Genomic DNA, 20602 nt, shown 5'->3' with positions numbered 1-20602 from the left:
GTGTAGCAGGATTCTCACACAGAGAGACGGGACAGCGAGGCTTTTCTGTCCAGGAAGCAACTTTGTCTTGTTGGCCCGGGCTCAGTGGATTCGCACCCAAAAAACTGAGACCCCAGCTCAGTGGGATGTAGACTTTTGTACAATTTTTGCTCCTTTGTCTCCCATATATGGTAACATACAGTCTGAATGGGCGGTCTGTGTTACAGAGTTGTGAGGAGTGTCGCGCATGCACGCATAGCCAGGTTGCCTTCCCTTGTCTTGAGGTTTTCACCACATTCCTTAAGGAGGAGTTCTACCACATTAGACTAACACCTGATTCACTTTAGGAACAGTACTCTGAGACGTGTCTGTCCACAGAGGCCCTAATTCTAGAGACCTCTACACTAGAAACCATAACTCAGACATGAGCTCCAACATGAGGCTACCTTGATTATTCAGGCACTTTTTCTGGATGGATTTCTGACTCACTATAATGCCAGCAACCAGAGCAATGTTCCTAAAGGTGGGAACGCTACAAAGAGGAGGAGAGTTGCTGTTTACCCTAGAGAAGCTGTGTCCCCGCTGCCCTGGGGAGCTACAGATCCGTGTAAATGCTGATGGGTGATGGGGCTTGCTCTAGAGTTCCTGCTGGCCTGTCAGGCCCATTCTATGTCACTGCTGACGCTTCTTGCTGTACTTGGATCAATGAAACAGGCAAAGGAGAACAGACCATACTTTGCTTCAAGGAAAAGTCATTTGTCTCTTTAAGGTTAATCATCATGGCCTATGGGATATTTTTTCTTGCCTGGGTTGGGCAAATGGGGTTCCTAGTTCCAAAGCACCCTACAAGAGTATGAATTGTTAGTGGTCATGATGCTGATCTGTCACATCCTGTCTGATCTTGAATGCTTCTGGGCAGCTGCTGCTCTCAGGTCAGATGATGCAGCAACAGAAAGACCACCTATCATCATGTGAGTGATTGTGGACGCACCAAACAGTCCCCAAGCTGTGAAGATCTGGATCCCCAGCCTCCCATGAACTGGTCAGCCTCTCACAAGTGACAGAATATCTGAAAGGGAGAAGAACCAGGAGACTAACTATACAAATGGACATTTACAACCTTCTCTGTAGCCATCAGCCCAGAATGATCTGGGCTTGGTCAGTGACTGCCAGCTTCCCTATTTGTTTTCTCCTCTTCCAAATTAGGACCAGCAAGAGAAAGCCAAACATGTTCCCTGAACCTGTATGCCCCCAGACACACACTGTGACAAATCTAGTTAGCCCCCCTCCAACTTTCCTGTGCCAACAGCCTCCAATCGGAGCACCCTCTTCTGCCCCCTCTGAGACTCTACCAAACACATGTGTTGGTGGCTGACTCACTTGTTAGAGCAAGGCCTGAAAAGATAACTGCTGTGTGTTCTCACTTGGGTGATCTTCATTTACTTCCACATGACAAACTGGATTAATGTAGATTATGAAACTGCCTGAAACAAACAGGTACTAAAAGTTGAAATTGGAGTGACCTTCCCAAAGCACACACTTGTTTAGGTCACCCTCTTGCTTTAAGTCTTTTCATGGCTCCCATTGCCCTTGGAATAAACTCACCCTCTGTATCTCTGGTTTTCCAGTCCTCTCTCTTGAGCTGATAACAAAATTGACCTTTTATTCTCTGTAATGTATCTTGCTTTCTTTTCCTTTCTGGCTTTGGAAAAGGCTATTTATTCTACCTGGAATACTCCTTCTATTTCTCTCTTCACCTGGGTTCATCCTCAGGATAGACATCACTTCCCCTGGTCAGCTCTCCCCAGTGCCTGCCTGGGTAAGTTGCCCCTCCTATCGGCACCAGACTACACCATTATTCCACTGGTCATTGTCCCATTGATTACTTGGCTGTGTTTACCCACCATCGTAAGCTGAATTACACTGGTTATACACCTCACCAAGCTTGACCCTGTCAAACTTTCCCAAAGTGTTACAATAGTTCATGTAGATAATCGAAATGAACATATCTAAAATTTTCTTCTGAAGAAATTACTTCTAGAATTATTATGATAGAATTCTTTTCTATCAGTATGGGATCTAATACTTTGCCAATTACATAATAACACCAACACCAACTATACAATTTACAAGTTTCCATTATCTTGTTGTCATACTAAACCTAGGAAAGTGGTTGTCTACAAAGTGATTTGTACTTTAACTTTATTATTGTATTAAAATATAGAATCACAGGGTAGAAGTGACTCCAAGAAATAACCTCCATCTAGTACATTTTTTATACTAGAACCTTTGTGTTCCATTCTTTCCTCTCTCTCATCCATGTTCAGGGCTTAATTATCATCTATATTATGGTAACTTCAAATGTATATTTCTATGCCAGGCTCTCTTCTTAGATTCAGATCTTGTTTCCAACTATCAGTTTGATACTAACACCTAGAGGTCTCAACAGCCATGCTCAATGTGGCCAAGACCAAATCTGTGATCCCTCATTCTTTTTCTAGTGTTTCCACTATCCATCCTCAACACAATCATTTTCTTTTTCCCTCTTTCTTGAGGTTTTGCCTTTTAAAAAATTATTCGTTTATTTATTCCATTTGAATATAGGTGGCACCCAGTGTTACATTAGTTTCGGGTATACAACAGGGATTCAACGTCTCTATATGTTATGCTATGCTCTCCACAAGTATAGCTACCACCTGTCACCACACTGTGCTACTACACTACCACTGACGACATTCCCTATGCTGTACCTTTTCTTACTGTGATTTATTCATTTCATAACGGAAATCCTGTGCCTCCAATCCCCTTCATCCATTTTCCTCATTTCCCTATACCCCTCCCCTCTGGCAACCATTAGTTTGCTCTCTGTATTTAAGGGTCTGTTTGTTCATTTGTTTTGTTTTATAGATTGGATGTAGAAGTGAAATCATATACTATATGTATTTCTTTCTGACTTATTTCCCTTTGCATCCCCTCTAGGTCCACTCGTGTTGTTATAGAGGGCAAGATCTCATTCTTTTTTATGGTTGAATAATATTATATATATATATATATATATATATGTATATATATATATGCCACATATATATATACACATATATATATATATATACATATATATGCCACATTTTCTTTATCTATTCATGTATCTATGGACACTTGGACTGCTTCCATATGTTGGCTATTGTAAATAAACATAGAGGTGCATATACCTTTTTCAATTCATGATTTTCTTTGGGTAAATATCCGGTAGTGGAATTACTGGATCATATGGCATCTTTATTTTTTATTTTTTGAAGAACTTTCATACTGGTTTCCACAGTGGCTGCACTAGTTTGCATTTCCCCCAATAGAAAAAGGGTTCCTTTTTCTCCACATCCTCACCAACATTTATTATTTCTTGTCTTTTCGAGTCTAGCCATTCCGACGGGTGTGAGGTGATATCTCATTGTGGTTTGTTTGTTTGTTTGTTTAATTTAAATTCAAGTTAGTTAAGGGGGGGCCTGGGTGGCTCAATTGGTTGAGTGTCCAACTTTGGCTCAGGTCATGATCTTGCAGTTCATGAGTTCGAGCCCCACGTCGGTCTCTGTGCTGACGGCTCAGAACCTGGAGCCTGCTTCGGATTCTGTGTCTTCCTCTCTCTCTGCCCCTCCTCCACTCACGATCTCTCTCTCTCTCTCTCTCTCTCCCCCCCCCCCCCAAAATAAATAAACTTGAGAATATTCAAATTCAAGTTAGTTAACATACAGGGTTGTCTTGGCTTCAGGAGTAAAACAGTCGTTTCAATTTGCATTTCCCTGATGATGAGTCATGTTGAGCATCTTTTCATGTGTCTGTTGGCCATTTAGATGTCTTCTTTGGAGAAATGTCTATCCAAATCCTCTCCTCATTTTTTAATTGAATTACTTTGGGGGCTTTGGTGTTGAGTTGCTCAATGCCATCCTTCCTGATATTCACTCACAGCAGTGTCCAAACTATCATCAAGCCTTGTTCACTTGGCCTCCCAGATGTCTCTTACAGCGGTCTGCTTCTCTTCATCTTCAGAGCTACTGCCGTAATCTCAACTCCACACTACCACCATCTTCCTTCTGGGCCACTCCAACAAGCTCCTAACTCTTGTTGCTATGGCCACCCTTCCTCCATCACCACTCGCGCCTTTCTGCTATAGCTCGCTATACTTTTCAAATGCAAATCTAATTCTATCAACCCACCTACTGAAAACACTGACTTGGCTTCTTCTTAAGAAGACCAAAATGACTTCATGACTTGGTCTCTAGCCTCCGTTCATAGTATTTTTCTTCCTGTGATCTGCACTTCCATCATTCTGGTCTCTTTGATCAATCTGACTACCCCATGCTCCCTCCAGTCCCAGGGCCTTTTCAGGGGTGCTCCTGCTGCCTGGAGTCACTTCCTCTTACCTCTTCTCACTGCTTTGAGCCACTAATGTTTACTTGTACTTCTGACTTCAGGTTGTTGCTTCTTTAAGACTTCTACCCACGGGGCACCTGGGTGGCTCAGTCAGTTGAGCATCCAACTTTGGTTCAAATTTGTGAGTTCAAGCCCCGCGTCAGGCTCTATGCTGACAGATCAGAGCCTGGAGCCTGCTTCAGATTCTGTGTCTTCCTCTCTCTTTGTTCCTCCCCCAGCTCGTGCTCTGTCTCTTTCTTTCAAAAAATAAATAAACATTAAAAAAAAACAACTTCTGGGGTGCCTGGGTGGCTCAGTCGGTTAAGCATCCGACTTCAGCTCAGGTCCTGATCTCGCGGTTTATGAGTTTGAGCCCCGCATCGGGCTCTGTGCTGACAGCTCGGAGCCTGGAGCCTGCTTCAGATTCTGTGTCTCCCTCTTTCTCTGCCCCTCCCCCACTTGTGCTCTGTCTCTCTCTACCAAAAATAAATAAAATGTAAAAAAAATTATAAAAAAAATAAAAAGTAAAAACTTCTACCTTATGACTCAGTAATTGCATTACTGGGTATTTATCCAAAGGTACAAAAATGCTGATTCGAAGGGGCACATGCATCCCAATGTTTATAGCAGTGCTATCAACAATAGCCAAATTATGGAAAGAGCCCAAATGTCCATCAACTGATGAATGGATAAAGAAGATGTGCCATATATATATATATATATATATATACACATAAACATATACGTATACACATACACATACACACAGTGGAATGCTACTCGGTGATGAAAAATGAAATCTTGCCATTTGCAGCACTGTGGATGGAACTAGAGGGTATTATGCTAAGTGAAGGAAGTCAGAGAAATATAGCATACGATTTCAGTCTTATGTGGAATTTAAGAAACACAACAGATGAACATAGGGGAAGAGAAGGAAAAATAAGATAAAAACAGAGGGAGAGGCAAACCATAAGAGACTCTTAAATACAGAGAACAAACTAAGCGTTGCTGGAGGGGGAGGTCTGTGGGGGATGGGTTAGATGGGTGATGGGCATTGAGGAGGGCTCTTGTTGGGATGAGCACTGGGTGTTATATGTAAGTGATGAATCACTGAATTCTATCTGCTCCTGAAACCATTATTACACTGTACATTAACTAATTTGAATTAAGAAAAAGACTTCTACTCTAGATCAGGTTTCTGCATCACAGAAGTGTGGAGAGCCTACCTTCTTCAGGAGTGTTTACTTCTGTTTATAATTAAACTCTCATGGTGTAGCTAGTTCACTAGTGATCTTATCCACTGGATTCTAAGCTGTTGTTTCTTGCTCATCACTGTCTCTTTAGCACCCAATAGACACACAAAATGTGTATGTAGAACAAAGGCAAGAAAGGCATGATTACGGGGTGCCTGGGTGCCTCAGCTGGTTAAGTGTCCAACTTTGGCTCAGGTCATGATCTTGGGGTCTGTGAATTCCAGTCCTGCATCAGGCTCTGTGCTGAGGCTGGAGCCTGCTTCAGATTCCGTGTCTCTCTCTCTCTCTCTCTCTCTCTCTCTCTGCCCCTCCCCCGCCCATACTCTGTCTCCCTCTCTCAAAAATAAATAAACAGTTTTTTAAAAAAGGCATGATTACACGTAAGTTGTTCACAAAGAATAACTGTTCCTCTTTCCTATAGGAATTTCAGTGGTTTTAGGTTAACCTTAGCAATTTATTTTATTGTACATGAGCACGTGTATAGTTTGTCTCTTTGTGCATAGATCAGTCACGGCTGCCAGATGTAGCTGCAGAGTGTGCATTCCCTACATGGGGACAAGCTGGGGTGGGCGGGTGGGAGCTGAAATCAAGCCCGCTCTGTTCACCCATCTGTGTCTTTTTTTTTTTTTTTTTTTTTTTTTTTTTAATTTTTTTTTAAAAATTTTTTTTTTAACGTTTATTTATTTTTGAGACAGAGAGAGACAGAGCATGAATTGGGGAGGGGCAGAGAGAGAGGGAGACACAGAATCAGAAGCAGGCTCCAGGCTCTGAGCCATCAGCACAGAGCCCGACGCGGGGCTCGAACTCACAGACCGCGAGATCGTGACCTGAGCTGAAGTCGGTTGCTTAACCGACTGCGCCACCCAGGCGCCCCCACCCATCTGTGTCTTGATGTGGGTTGGGGTCTGCCCAGAGGATAGGGTGCTCCCCCCCCCCTTCTTTACATATAAAGGCACTTATAATAGCACTTCTCTCTCTAAGCTAGGGCCCTCGGGGCAGCAAGAAGCCCAAAGGGCTTCCCACCCTTTAAATTTGTACAAAACTGCCTGTGGGCTGACGTGTCAGACTAGTTTAAGATTTTTCTCTGTTCTGTGGTCACCCAGATTGCTCTCTTTATGCTGGACTCACAAATGCTAATGCTGATTATGGGGTGAACTAGAGGTGAGAGTAGGAAAGATTCAGCACAGCACCTTCACTTTTAAAAACCCAACTGAACAACTAAAATCAAATCACCTGTGTTTGTTCTGACACCAAGTTGGTTAAGAAAAAGCAGAACAAACTCGTGTGTGCCGTGACATGCCTCGCAGATAATTCCTCAGGTATAGCTTCTGATTTTGAATGATTGGCTGACATCTCCGCAGTGAATTTTCCTGAGTCTTTGAAAATGATCTTGATGAGTCACGCTGGGTCAGACTGCTCATTTCTTCTGTGCAGGAGAGAGAGGGACAGTCTTTCAACATCAAAGCTCTTGATTGTAGTTTAATTTTTTTTTTTTTTTAATTTTTTTTTCAACGTTTTTTATTTATTTTTGGGACAGAGAGAGACAGAGCATGAACGGGGGAGGGGCAGAGAGAGAGGGAGACACAGAATCGGAAACAGGCTCCAGGCTCCGAGCCATCGGCCCAGAGCCCGACGCGGGGCTCGAACTCACGGACCGCGAGATTGTGACCTGGCTGAAGTCGGACGCTCAACCGACGGCGCCACCCAGGCGCCCCTGTGTTTTTTTATTCTTTTTTTTAAATTTTTTTTTTTTCAACGTTTTTTATTTATTTTTGGGACAGAGAGAGACAGAGCATGAACGGGGGAGGGGCAGAGAGAGAGGGAGACACAGAATCGGAAACAGGCTCCAGGCTCCGAGCCATCAGCCCAGAGCCCGACGCGGGGCTCGAACTCACGGACCGCGAGATCGTGACCTGGCTGAAGTCGGACGCTTAACCGACTGCGCCACCCAGGCGCCCCTCTTGATTGTAGTTTTAAACATCACTCCTTATATATCCATGCTTAAGTATGTAGGGATGTAGTGACCTGGACTGATGTCAGCAACTTTCTTTGAATGCATAAAAAAAAAAAAAGGATGGATCAAGAGGTAAATATCTGGATGGCTGGGTGATAAAACAAATAGAGCAAAATGTTGATTGTAAGATCTCAGTGACAGTATTCACTGTAAAATTATTTCAACTTTTCAATATGTTCAAAATCTTTCATAATAAGTAGGGGAGGGGCGCCTGGGTGGCTCGGTCGGTTGGGCGTCCAACTTCAGCTCAGGTCACGATCTCACTGTCCGTGAGTTCGAGCCCTGCGTCAGGCTCTGGGCCGACAGCTCAGAGCCTGGAGCCTGCTTCGGATTCTGTGTCTCCGTGTCTCTCTGCCCCTCCCCTGCTCACACTCTGCTCTCTCTCTCAAAAATAAATAAACATTAAAAAAATAAAAAAGAATAAGTGGGGGAAAGCTTTTATTCAACATTTATTGAAGTTTTATATTTATTATAATATGTATTTACATTATATTTACTAAAGTAGCCTAGGCATCAGGGATACAGTGCTGAAGAAGGCGTGGTCCCTGTTGGTCAGCACTCCTGGGGAGAGAGACACATTAGCAGATGCTGACAAAACCACACGGTGAGTGCAGTGACAGACACACACAGAATGTTCTGGAATACCGAGGAGAAGCGCCTCCCACGTTCTGGGATGTTTCTGTGTCTAGTGGTTGTGGTTAGGGAGATCTTCCTGGAAGAGAGGCCAGCAGAACTCAGCCCTGGATGGCAACGGAATGAAAATTAGCTCAGGCAGTGGGGAGTAAAGGAAGTCTGTGAACAAACACTGTGTGGTGTTTTCGGGAGCAGATGGGCTGGGACTGGTCAAGCGTGGGGAGCTGTGTGCCCTGTTCCCCACTGGGCTTGATGCTGGGGGGGGGATGTGGAAGGATGAAGACAGGAGGAGGATGGCAGGGCCCAGCTTTCCTCAGCTGGTTGGTAGAATGGCTGACTAGAGAATATACCTGGGACCCAAAGCTGGAGACAAGGTAGGTGCTTGTGTTGGTGTTCATCAGGAGTGACCTGAGTTCCAAGGCTGCCAGTGAAAGAAGCGGTTGGAGGAAGGTTTAGGATGTCAAACGGGAGAACTGGAGATGGGAAAGTGAAGGACAGGTAAGCACACCGCTCACTGTCATTCTGAGGAGGGCTGATGGGCTGTTTGGAACATTTTCAATCTGAGGTGCTTGCGGGAGACCCAAGTGGGGCTGCCAATTGGCAGCCAGAAAAATAAAAGTGAAGCTTAGGAAAGAGGTAGATATACTGATTGGGATTTGAAGTGGTGACATTTGAGTCTGCAATGGAGATGAAGAAGGGAGAGGATGCAGAGAAATAAAATGAGAGGGGTGGGACTTCTGATACCTACTACAGTGCCTGGCACATAGGACCTGGGTAATGAACATGGGTTGAAAATGGATGAAAGTGGGCATGGTCCTGGAGAGCCACATTTAAGGATCAGCTGAGGAAGGGAAGCTGATGAAGACGTAAGAACAGCCCGTGAGCTTGGAGATGATAAAAGGGCACGCTTGGGAGTTGTCAGGGAGAGGAGAGCTTCAGGAAGGGAGAGTGATTACCAATGAAAGGTGAGGACTCACATCTGTTCTTGGGTCTGACAATTGCGAGGTCACGGGTGACCCAGGTGTTTCTGCAGTGGTAAGGGTCGCAGCGGGAGAACACGAGGACGTAGAGTCAAGGGAGCCCAGGCAATGTTGGGAGAAATGTGACAAAATGCTCTCTTTAGAGCACCTTTATCTGGACCAAGGGGGACTGGAAAGCTTTAACTTTACTGTTCATTACACTCATGATTTCTCAATGGAATATATACAGGTATATCATACCCATTTACCACTGTGATTCATTACCATATTAAATCATAATTCATTAATACATGTAAGGAACAAACACTTCTTCAATTATGACTTGTATCCCTGCAGGGAATTCCTGTAAAGAAGCAAACCGTGGTCATGTAATATCAGCCCTGAATTTAACACAATTTTTAAATGAATTCAGACATTTATTTAGTGCCTGCTGTTTTGGGTCTCTGGGCTCTACTGAGCAGGAGGTACCGGTAAAGGGGAAAAAGCTGAAATTATGGGAGAGAATGGCCGAACATGAGGTGCTGGGCAAACAAGGTCCCAGGAGTGACAGACTGGTTGTGAAAGGGACAGACACATCCTGTGAAACTGACTCCCAGGTCGGGGTAGTTGTTGAGCAAATAGCTGTGCACGTAGCAGCTGGGAGATTGAGGCAGACAAAGTCTGATGGTCTTGGTGTTCTGGAAGGAGACGTGGTCTTCGGCTGAAAATGAAGTCGAGGAAGGGCAGGTGTTGCCCAGAGAGGGTCAATGAAATGGGAAAGGGGTGGAATGGTCATTAAGGAGCAGGAATAGGACAAGGACCGGATAAGTAAAAGGAGGTGTTTGCATACACACCTGGCCTCTCATTAAAGTGCAAGATCCCTGAAGGCGGTGTGGTCCTTCTCTTCCCCCATGCAAGTTCGACTCAACGGATGAATACCCAAAGCTATTTTGAAAGCTCCTACTTCACGTGTTACCTCGTTTTGAGAAATATAATAGTATTGCTTCACAATTAAAATCTGGGCAAAAGTGAACTTTTAGGGCAGTTAAGAGTTTTTACAAATGTATGCAATTAACCTCTTCTCTACACAACATATAGTGTGGCTCCAACTTAAAAATCAGAATTCTCAAGAAAAAGTGTGACAGTTTTCTCAGAAAAGAATGATGAGTTCAAGAGACCCCATCCAGCCAGTTCACCAAGATGTGTCAATTTCAAGGGCACACTTGTCGAAGTTCTGATAGCCCAAGTTCTGTTCTCCAATGGCAGGGCAAGATTGTCCTCACGCCCGGTTTCCTATTGGCTCTGAGATGTGGGCGGGGTCACCCATTCCTGCTACTGCCACTAGCTCCACCCCCATTCCATGCAAACGAAGTCAAAGCTCTGGTGAGCCCACGTGACCGGTCACGTGGTCGACGCCACCCTCGCTCCACCCCTCCTTCAATGACGTCATCACCTCCTCAAACTCTCTCGAGAGTTTGCAGAGATGCTAGTGAGAGGCTGGCAGGCCAGCCCACTGTGGCAGGAAGGGGGGGAGGGGCGGGGGCTCCAACTGGGGACCCCCACTCTCACTCCTGAGCCTCCAGTCCAGCTTTAGGCAGGGGCCCCAAGGGTCCTGTGGGGCAGTGTCCAGGGGTCCCATGCACACTCTCCTCCCATTGGCTGGCTGTATTGGCATGCAAATGAGGGCACGCGTCACTTCCGGAGGCAAATCGAGCGCCATTTTCTCTTTCTGGCCGTGCTGGGAGGAGGGGACGGGGTCGCGCGGGGGTGGGCGCGCGCCGAGGCGGGGGTCCCGCCGCTCGGGGCGGAGGCGGGCGCGGGCGCGGGGCCCCGGCGGGCCGCGGCGGCGCGGCGAGAGGCGGCGGGGGACGCGGCGGCGCTCCTGGCGCCCAGCGGTAGGTACGACCCCGGCCCAGCCCCGCGGCGACGCCCCCGGCCCTGCCCGGCCCAGGCCCGCGAAGTCCCGACGGCGGCCGAGACCGCGGCCCCGCCCCGCCCCGCCCCGCCCACAGCCCGCGGCCCGCGGCCGCCTCACGAATCCCGCGACGTCCTCTGGGCGCGGGGTTCGCGGCCCGGACGGCGCCCGTCATCCCTCCGCGTCACGTGGGGGTCGGGGGTGGTCGGCGGGGGGCGGGCGCGGGCGGCGGGGGCGGGGGCGGGGGCGTGAGGGGCGGGCCGGGCGGAGCGGAGCCGAGGGACGCGCGGGCCGGGGCGAGGTGAGGGCGGTCTCCGCGGGGCGCGCCTCCCGCCGCGCCGAGCGCCCCGAGCTTCGCCCCGGAGCCTGTTCTCGGAGCAGCCGGGGGCGGCCGCTAACGTCGACCGGGCGGACACGGCCGCCCCGAGGTTTGCCCGGGGGCGCTTGTCCTCTGGCGGAGAGGGACCGTTGGAGCAGCTCCGGACCGCGACAGCCACTCCGGAGCTGTTGACGTGAATGGCGACGATGGATATGCAGATGTTGACATTAAAATTGTAACTTTCCGTGTGCCTCCGCTGCCTGCGCCGGCAGAGATGGTGTTTGCGAGTTTCCTGCGAACATTGGGCTTTGGGACGTCAAAAATGCCACCTGCCAGTTCAAGTAGTGCGCAGTTGCCTGATGATAGTTAACTATTTGAAGTGTTTTCTCTGCGTTTGAGTGGAAGGCTTGCTAGAATGCGGTTAACGCTGGTTCTGATGGAATCGAACGAGCGGCCCCGGGTCCTGGCGCCACGAGGCGCCCGCGGCGGGAGCTGGGCCGGTGGGCCACACAGGGCTGATGGGGGCTGCGCACGGCTGGGGGTGGGGGGGACCGCGAGTAAAAGTGGAGGTGACGAGAGCAGGCTCCGCTCTGGTCCGAGGTAGGTGATGCAGGCGTGACTGGCGGTTTTGTGAACGAACTTTGATAATTCGGTTGGAGCTGGGACCGCTGAGCCGCTGGTCTTTACGCGTGGCACCAGGGATCTGTACGGGGAAGGGGAAGGGGTGCCGCTTGCGAGACGGCCAGGAGTGGGGGACCCGTTGACTTGTGTGACCGAGGGGGGGTGGCTGGATGTTGATTGGTTACGGGAGACGGAGGCCGGCTTGTGGCCAGGCTGTCACCTGGAGCGGCCCCGGGGCACCTGTGAGCTTTGTGTGCGTGTGCTCTCGATGCGCGTGTGCTCCTGCTGCGCGTGTGCTCTTGATGCGCGTGTGCGCGGCCGCATTTCTGCCCTGCCCTCCACTGGCTGCCGCCCTGTGCCAGGCAATGTGTCCCGGTGAGGAGGCGGCCGGGGGCCTTCGAATTGTGCTCACACGTAGGGCACGGGCATTACGTGTTTCTTAAGTTGCTTGAAAAGCAAGTCCTGTATTATTCCAGTGGCCGGGACGTTTCATTAGGATTTTGAAGTTAGATGATAGCAAGCACAGGGCTTGTGCCTTTCTTGTATTCACTCACTCATCCTCACCAACTGCTTCCGAGGTTGTGCGCTCCTGTTTTACGGTCACCTGAGGCCCTGGGATTAAGTAATTTGCCAGATTTTTACAGCTTATAAGTTGTGGAGTTGATTTGAACCCAGGAAGTACGGTTAAAGAATATCCGTGTGTTTTTAAATGTTTCTTTGTTTATTTTGGGAGAACAAGTGAGCAGGGGAGGGGCAGAGGGAGGGAGAGCAAGCGAATCCCACGCGGTCTGTACACCGTCAGCGCAGAGCCCGAGCGGGGCTCAGACCCATGGACGGTGAGATCGTGACCTGAGCTGAAATCCAGCCGGAGGCTTCCCTGACTCAGCCACCAGGTGCCCCCCAGTTCCAGAGTCTTTGCCGGTGAGACTACTGTGTAGTGTTGCCTCTCATGTGAAACCCTTTTGGAACTTCGATTTCACAAGAACAAGGGTTCTCTGGCTTGAAAAGTTTCGTCTGTTACCTGAACGGCTATTTTTTGAAGTGTTATTTTTTCCAGAATGGAATGTTCTTAAATGATCAAGATGCTAAAAAACAACAAAGGAAACCCTACAAATGCCCCTTTGGGAAATACTGTTGTGCACATCAGTGGGATTTTTGGTAGGTCCCCGTGTACCACACACTGACATTAAAGGTAACTTACTGTGAACTGAGACTGATAGAGGAGTGCAGCTGCATTAGTCTCCTGTTTCGTGACGGAGAAGGATTTAATGTACTTGTTTTGGGGGGGGGGGGAACCGCCGTAGCAATGGTGTGGGAATGGGGGCACCTCTGTCTGAAAATAAAAAGTGCCTATTCTCCAGATTCAAGGAAGAAGACTGACAGTTCCTGGCCCTACTCCCAAGCCTTGAACAAGTAGCTGTAGGGCCAGCTAGCAGTCCGCAGCAGCCTACAGGAAGCAGCCTGTGACAATAGTCCAGCCCCTAAGCTGGTGCTGCTGAAAGGCCACCAATACCTGTACGCGGTGCTTCTGAAAACCCTGTAAGACCAGTGCTTACTATGTAAAGCCATACTTCTTTGCAAGTGACAAAGTTAGCTTCCTTCTTTCAGGTACATGTGGGTGGTGGCTTTAATCTTGGACACTTCTAACCAGCAGCTGGCTCTGGGCAAGAAGAGCCCCAAAGGCAGAGAGGGTGATGGAACTCTAGGGGGGAAACGAAAGCAAGTCTGGTGGAGTTGAGTGGAAAGCATCTAATGACTGTTGTTGAGCCTTGCTCTGGCCATAGGAGCCAGTGTGGGCTTGACAGTGACCGACCTTGGGTTTAGTTTTTAGGGACACCATCACGAGGCTCCTGACAGCGCCTCTGTGAGGTGAGGCTTCTAAAAGCTAAACCCAATTCAGTACATTTCATTTCCAATAATTTTAGTATTTTACTTTATTTCCTGTGACTTAATATCCTTCAGTTATAAAGTACTGCATGATCCTTCAGTCTCTCCTTTGGAGCCTGAGATACACTTCTGACCTAGATAATGGGGTTTGGAAAACTCATTTCAGGATAGCTTCTGAGGAACTTTGTGTTTCCTTTGTACCCACCCTGAGCCTCTCCCTCTTACATGTTAACCCCTCTTCCCCCCAGACCCGCTCATTTGATTCTAGGCTGCCTTTTTGGTTTTACTTACCTTTTGCCAAATACATTGACTTTTCCTTTACCTCAATCGGTTTTTGATGCTGGTCTGTTCACTTAGACTGTCTTGGGCTCCAGCTCTAATCCTCCATAACCTTTTGAACCTTTGTCTGCATGTCTTGTGATTCTTAGCCTGTTTTATTTAATTTCTTGTTCATTTACTGTGAACACTTGCTGTATATTACACTCAGTGATAGGCCCCAGACATGCAAATAAAACATGATTCCTACTCTGAAGAAGTTCAGTCTACTAGGAGAAATGGATATATAAATAGATAATTGCAACCTGGTGCGTGCAAGAAGTGTGAACTTGGAGGGGCACCAGGTTTATGCTGGGGGAGGAGGGGTTACAAGAGGGGTGTGAAAGTGGAATTGCTGACTCATAGAAATTGTCATTTAAAATCTTTGGCTATATGGGCGCCTGGGTGGCTCAGTTGGTTGAGCGTCTGACTTCAGCTTAGGTCCCCGTCGGTGGGTTCGAGCCCCGCATCCGGCTCTGTGCTGACACCTCAGAGCCTGGAACCTGCTTTGGATTCTGTGTCTCCCTCTCTGCCCCTCCCCTGCTTGCGTGCTCGCTCTCTCTCTCTCTGTCTCTCTCTCTCTCAAATAAATCAATATAATAGCTGAATAAAACGTTAAAAAATTTTTTTAAGTCTTGAGATATGGCCAAATTACCCTCTAAACATGTAGAAATTATGATTTGTGTACTTTCACTATCAATAGATATTATCAATCTTTAAAAGTTATTTTGATAATAAAAAATTGGCATTCATTATTTTACCTGGTGTTCTTTAACTTGAATTTGACTTTTTTAGCTTTGATAGCTTATACATTTAAAAAACAACAACCTTTTTTTTAATTATTTTTTTTTTAGGTTTGTTTATTTATTTATTTTTGAGCGACAGAGAGGGAGAGAGAATCCCAAGCAGGCTCTGTACTGTGAGTGCAGAGCTGGACGCAGGGCTTGATCTATAAACTGTGTGAGATCATGACCTGAACCAAAATCAAGAGTCTGATGCTTAACTGACTGAGCTACCCAGGCGCCACCAAAAAGCTTTTTGAAATAGTTGCAGATTTATACAAAGTTGCAAGTATAATACAAAGAACTTTTCCCCCTGAAATATTTGAAAGTAAGTTGCCAAACAAGATGCCACATTACCCCCAATGCCCTTTAGCACAAGAGAAGCATCCTGCATATCCAGAGTACAGCCGTCAGAGTCAGGAAATAAATACATGATTACCATGGAACCCTCAGATCCCACGGAAGTCTTGCCAGCTCCAATAACATTTCTAGTAAAAGAATCCAGTTAGACTGGCCCATTGTATTTACTTATTTTTAGTATCTTTCAGTGGGAACTGTTTCAGTGGGAAATGGTCTTTAGTTTTTCTTCATGATTTTTTTAATTTTTATTTTTTATATAATTTATTGTCAAGTTGGTTTCTATACAACACCCAGTGCTCATCCCAACAGGTGCCCTCCTCGATGCCCATCACCCACCCCTCCCCCCCATCCTCTCAGTTCTCAGTATTTAAGAGTCTCTTACATTTGCCTCCTTCCCTCTCTGTAACTTTTTTTTTCTTCATGATCTTTTTTTTATAAGTGCATGATTCATATAGAGTTGTATGACTATCACCACAGTCTAATGATACAACATTTCTGGCACACTCCAATAACCTGTTCCCACTCCCAGCCAACAGCTACCTACCTTCTGTCTCTAGAGTCGTCTTGTAAATATTTCACGTAAATGGAGTCAGACAGTGAGGACTTTTGCGTCTGCCTTCTTTCATTTAGCATGTTTTTGAGATTCATTCCTGTTGTAACATGCATCAGTGCCTAGTTTTTAGTGCCAAGTAGCATTGTGTTGTATGGGTGTACCACGTTTTGTTTATCCATTTACCATTCTGTGGACACTTAAATTGTTTCCATCTTTTGGCTGTTATGAGTAGTGCTACCTTGTATGGTCTGGGCACTTGATAAATATAGGCTATTTTGTACAGGGTCTCTTAATTTGGGCTAAGAAGTCCACCAGACTTCTGTGAATTACTCTTGCTTATTATTTTTTTTTTCAACTTTTTTTTTTAATTTACTTTTGGGACAGAGAGAGACAGAGCATGAACGGGGGAGGGGCAGAGAGAGAGGGAGACACAGAATCGGAAACAGGCTCCAGGCTCCGAGCCATCAGCCCAGAGCCTGACGCGGGGCTCGAACTCACAGACCGCGAGATCGTGACCTGGCTGAAGTCGGACGCTTAACCGACTGCGCCACCCAGGCGCCCCTACTCTTGCTTATTATTAAGTAATGTTTAGGGAGCCGCTTGGAAATCATGTACATATCCCATTCCTGATCAGAGTTTCAGTGTATTTGTTTAAATCACCATGGACTTAAATTTATGTTCTGGTGGATTATATTTTAGTCAGTCACTGTTGCTATATACCAAAGCACCTCAAAACTTCATAGAATAAAACATTTTCTGAAACTCTAATTCTTTGAATCCAGAGTTCAGGCAGGAGCAGGGGAGATGACTTGTTTGATTCCTCATCTGGGAAGACTCTAAGGCCGAGGTGACATGATAGGCAGGTGTCTAAAGTGTCTTCGTTCACGTGTCTGGTGGTTGATGTCGGAGCATTTCCATGTAGTCTCTCCACGTGGGCCAGTTAGGTTTCCTCACGATGTGGTGTCTGGATTTCAAGAGTGAAGAAGGTTCCTAGACAGGCAGAAGTGTGTGGCATTTTGGTGCTCTAGTCTGGTAAGTCACGTGGCATTACTTCTGCCATACTTCGTTGGTTGAGGCAGCCACAAAAGTTCTGCCCAGGTCCAAGGGCATCTGTGCCCCACCTTTGAGGAGGCCTGTCGAGATCATGTTTTAAAATGGCACGTGGGATGGGAGATATTGTCGCGTTGTCTTTGGAAAATGCGTTGGCACAGGTTGTAATCTATTGGATGCCCAAATTGTCCCATAATTGGGTTGTGGGAACTTCTTTAACCTGGCTTCTTTTGAGTCCTTTTGACAAGTCTCTTCATTCTTTGAGCAACTTCATTATTTTCTGGTACAGGACAATCTCAGCTCATCTTGTCTTTTCCATGATCCAGCCCTAGAATCAGCCATTTCTCTAAGGAGTCCTCGTTCTTTTTTTAATGGAAAGTTCTATTTAGAAAGTAAGATTTGGGCCTTAGGAGTGCTCACTGCTACTGGAGTGTGCAGCTGCTTTTAGGCCATCTTAGTGACAAAGCTATGGAATATATACACACACATTTACGGTTGTACTTATTTTTTATTTAAGTACATATTAAAAACAATAAGGTCACGCCTGTACCTCCTATTCTGGTCAAGTACCACAGGGTTTAGTTTAATTTTATGCCTTTTCAGATATTTTAAAAATAGCTTTATGGAGGGGCGCCTGGGTGGCTCAGTTGGTTAAGCGTCAACTTGTGAGTTCAAGCCCCATGTTTTGGTCTCTGCTGTTAGCACAGAGCCTGCTTCAGATCCTCTTGTTCTCCCCCCCACCCCGCCCCTCTCATTCTCTCTCTCAAAAATAAAAAAATAAACATGAAAAAAACAGCTTTATGGAATGTAATTTACATACCGTACAATTCACCTGTTTAAAGTGAATAATTCACCGTCCTCCAGTATATTCACAGAGTTGGGCATACATCGTCACATTTGATTTTTAGAACATTGGTGTTGCTCCTTAGCCATCACCGTAGAGTTCCTCTTCAGCCCTAGACAACTAATATCCTACTTTCTGTCTCCATAAATTTGTTCTGGATGCTTGATAAGAATGGAATCTTAGAATATGTGGTCCTGCATGTCTGGCTTCTTTTACTTAGCACAGTGTTCCTCAGGGCTAATCCACATCATAGCACGTGTCAGTATTTTATTTCTTTTTATGGCCAAATATTTCATTGTATGGATATACCACATTTTATTGATCCATTCATCAGTTGATGGACATGTGGGTTGTTTCCACTTTTTGGCTATTATGAATAATGCTGCCGTGAACATTTGTGAACAGGTTTTTGTTTGGATGCATGTTTTTAATTTCTCTTGAGTGGAATCAATGGTTCATGTGATACTTATATATTTAATCTTTTGAGGAACTGCCAGACTATTTTCCAAACTGGTTGCACCATTTTACACGATTCGCTCCAGGTATGAGAGGTCCAGTAGCTCCACATCCTTTCCAGCGCTGTTGTCTGTTTTCTTTTTTCTTTTTTCTTTTTTTTAAAATTAAAGCCATTTTAGTAGGTGTAAAGTTACATATTTCATTGTGGTTTTGAGTTTCATTTCCACAGCTGATGTTGTTTAGCGTCTTTTCATGTGCTTAATGGCTATTTGCATATTATCTTTGGAGAAATCTTCAGATCTTTTGTCCATTTTTAAGTTGGGTTGTCTTTTAGTTATTGAATTATGAGGTATTTTCTTAATATGTTCTGGATAGAAGTTCCTTCTCAGAAATACAATTTGCAAATGTTTCCTCCCATTTTTGTGGATTCTCTTTTTACTTTTTTGATGGTTTTCTTTGAGGCGTAAAAGTATTTTATTTTGATGAAGTCCAACTCTTTCTTTAGTTGTTAGTGGTTTTTGGTGTCATATCTAAGGATCCGATGCCAAATCCAAGGTCACGAAGATTTATGCCTGTTTTCTTTTGAGATTTAAGGTTTAAGCTCTTAACACAGAGGTGTATGATACATTTTTGAGTTGATTTTTGTGTATGGTGGTAAGAAAGAGTCGAACTTCATTTTTTGGCATATGGATATGTAGTTGTCCTAGCATAATTTGTTGAAAATTACTCTGTTCTTAGTGTTTTACGAACTCTGTTAAAGATATAGATACAGGTACTCAGTTTTGTTTTCTTTCTTTTTAAGGAAAGATTCAAAAATGTTTCAAATTCCTGTGGAAAATCTTGACAACATCAGGAAGGTACGAAGAAAGGTGAAAGGCATTCTTGTGGATATTGGGCTTGACAGCTGCAAGGAGTTGCTGAAGGTAAGAGTGCATGAGGCAGATGGAGAGAGGACAGTGATGCTAGAGGCGCGAGGTTGGCTTATGGAGGCAAGATTTGAACGGGGAGTTTTTGAAGAATGGATAAGGTTCTTCAAGATGGAAATTGCTAATCAAATGACTGCGTGAGAGCATCATTAGTTCTTCTTTATGTCTTTCTGACTTAAAGTGAGCTGCTTTAAGCTGTTCAAGTTTTTAAAGTTACTTTCAGGTGGGCCTTTTTATCATCATTAGTTATCAAATATATTGGTTTTTGATCCTTGAAGGGAGTGTATTGAATTATTTGTTATTTTAGCAAAAGAAGACCCTAACTTGATTTCCCGCTATTGTTGGAGTAATCACCAGATGGGAATTTGTACATGATGTGATAGGGGTTTTCTGATTTGTGAATTTATGTGCAGTCTTAACAAAAGTTTAAAAATTAAAGTCACAGTCACATACTCTGATAAATTGTGTTCTCGTATAATTTTTTCCTTTCTTATAACTTGAGAATACATGGCTGGCATATGTAGTAAAGAAATAAATATCGTTAAGGTCTGGTGTGTATCCTTGAAGCCACTGGTAATTGTATGCATGTTTTATTCATAACTAACAAAATAAGACTGTGTCCTCTTTGTTTTTTTGGTTTTTAAACTCGTGAACAGTTTGAGTCACAGTATTGGCCTGAGAAGGGTTAAATCTCAGACTTTCAGCCAGATTGATTTTATTTATTAAAAGTTGGTGTAAAACTAATTACCAGGATCCTCGTTATGGCCAGAACTGGTTGTTGCTCTCAAGTAGACAAATACTAATTTCTGAAGGATTCCAGGTAATTCTCTGTTCAGACATTACTGTCGCAGAGAGATCTTTGTTCTCAAATGCTGCCTTCCCCTCTATTCTCTGTTGTGTTACCTGCTCTGTTTTGCTTCAGACCTCCCATAGTAGCTGATGTTATTTATTATCTGTCTCCCCCACTTAAATGTAAGAAGACAAGGACCTCCTTGTTTCGTAATCCACTGTAATAACGGTGATCAAAATTGTGATCTGGTGTGCGCACACAGACACACACACACACACACACACACACACACACACATCTATATATATATTTTTAACAAATATTTTTTGAACGAATGAATGAAAGTAAAAACCCATGTAGAGCAATACTTTTAATAACAGACTATGACGGAAAGTCCATCTGCAAATATAAGGATGGGGGAGATACTGAAGTCGAAGCTCTTGGGGAGATGCTACTGCTCAGCGGCAGTCTTAAAGTAAGAGGATTCTCAAGAGTTCTTTGCATCTGTGTTTATAAGTCATGTTTTATGCATGAGGAAG

At 45.3% G+C, this 20602-nt stretch overlaps 1 protein-coding gene across 6 annotated transcripts in view; it reads left to right on the top strand.

Annotated features, from left to right (window-relative positions):
- Positions 1-10776: 10776 nt before the first annotated feature.
- ADNP2 (ADNP homeobox 2) overlaps positions 10777-20602 on the top strand; it is a 32069-nt gene continuing 22243 nt past the window's right edge. The window contains exons 1-2 of one of the 6 annotated variants that reach the window (XM_058691718.1): positions 11026-11140; positions 19150-19270. In XM_058691718.1, coding sequence (XP_058547701.1) covers positions 19163-19270 — 108 coding nt within the window. In that variant the 5' untranslated portion in view covers positions 11026-11140; positions 19150-19162. Of the gene's footprint in view, positions 11145-11736; positions 13022-19149; positions 19271-20602 lie in introns of those variants that run through there. The other 5 variants (XM_058691721.1, XM_058691720.1, XM_058691716.1 and 2 more) reach the window with 5 other exon arrangements.

The sequence above is a fragment of the Neofelis nebulosa genome, chromosome 11, assembly GCF_028018385.1.
Source record: "Neofelis nebulosa isolate mNeoNeb1 chromosome 11, mNeoNeb1.pri, whole genome shotgun sequence".
Lineage (NCBI taxonomy): Eukaryota > Metazoa > Chordata > Mammalia > Carnivora > Felidae > Neofelis > Neofelis nebulosa.
The sequence above is the reverse complement of the archived record's forward strand: the minus strand, read 5'-3'. Positions and strand labels throughout refer to the sequence as shown.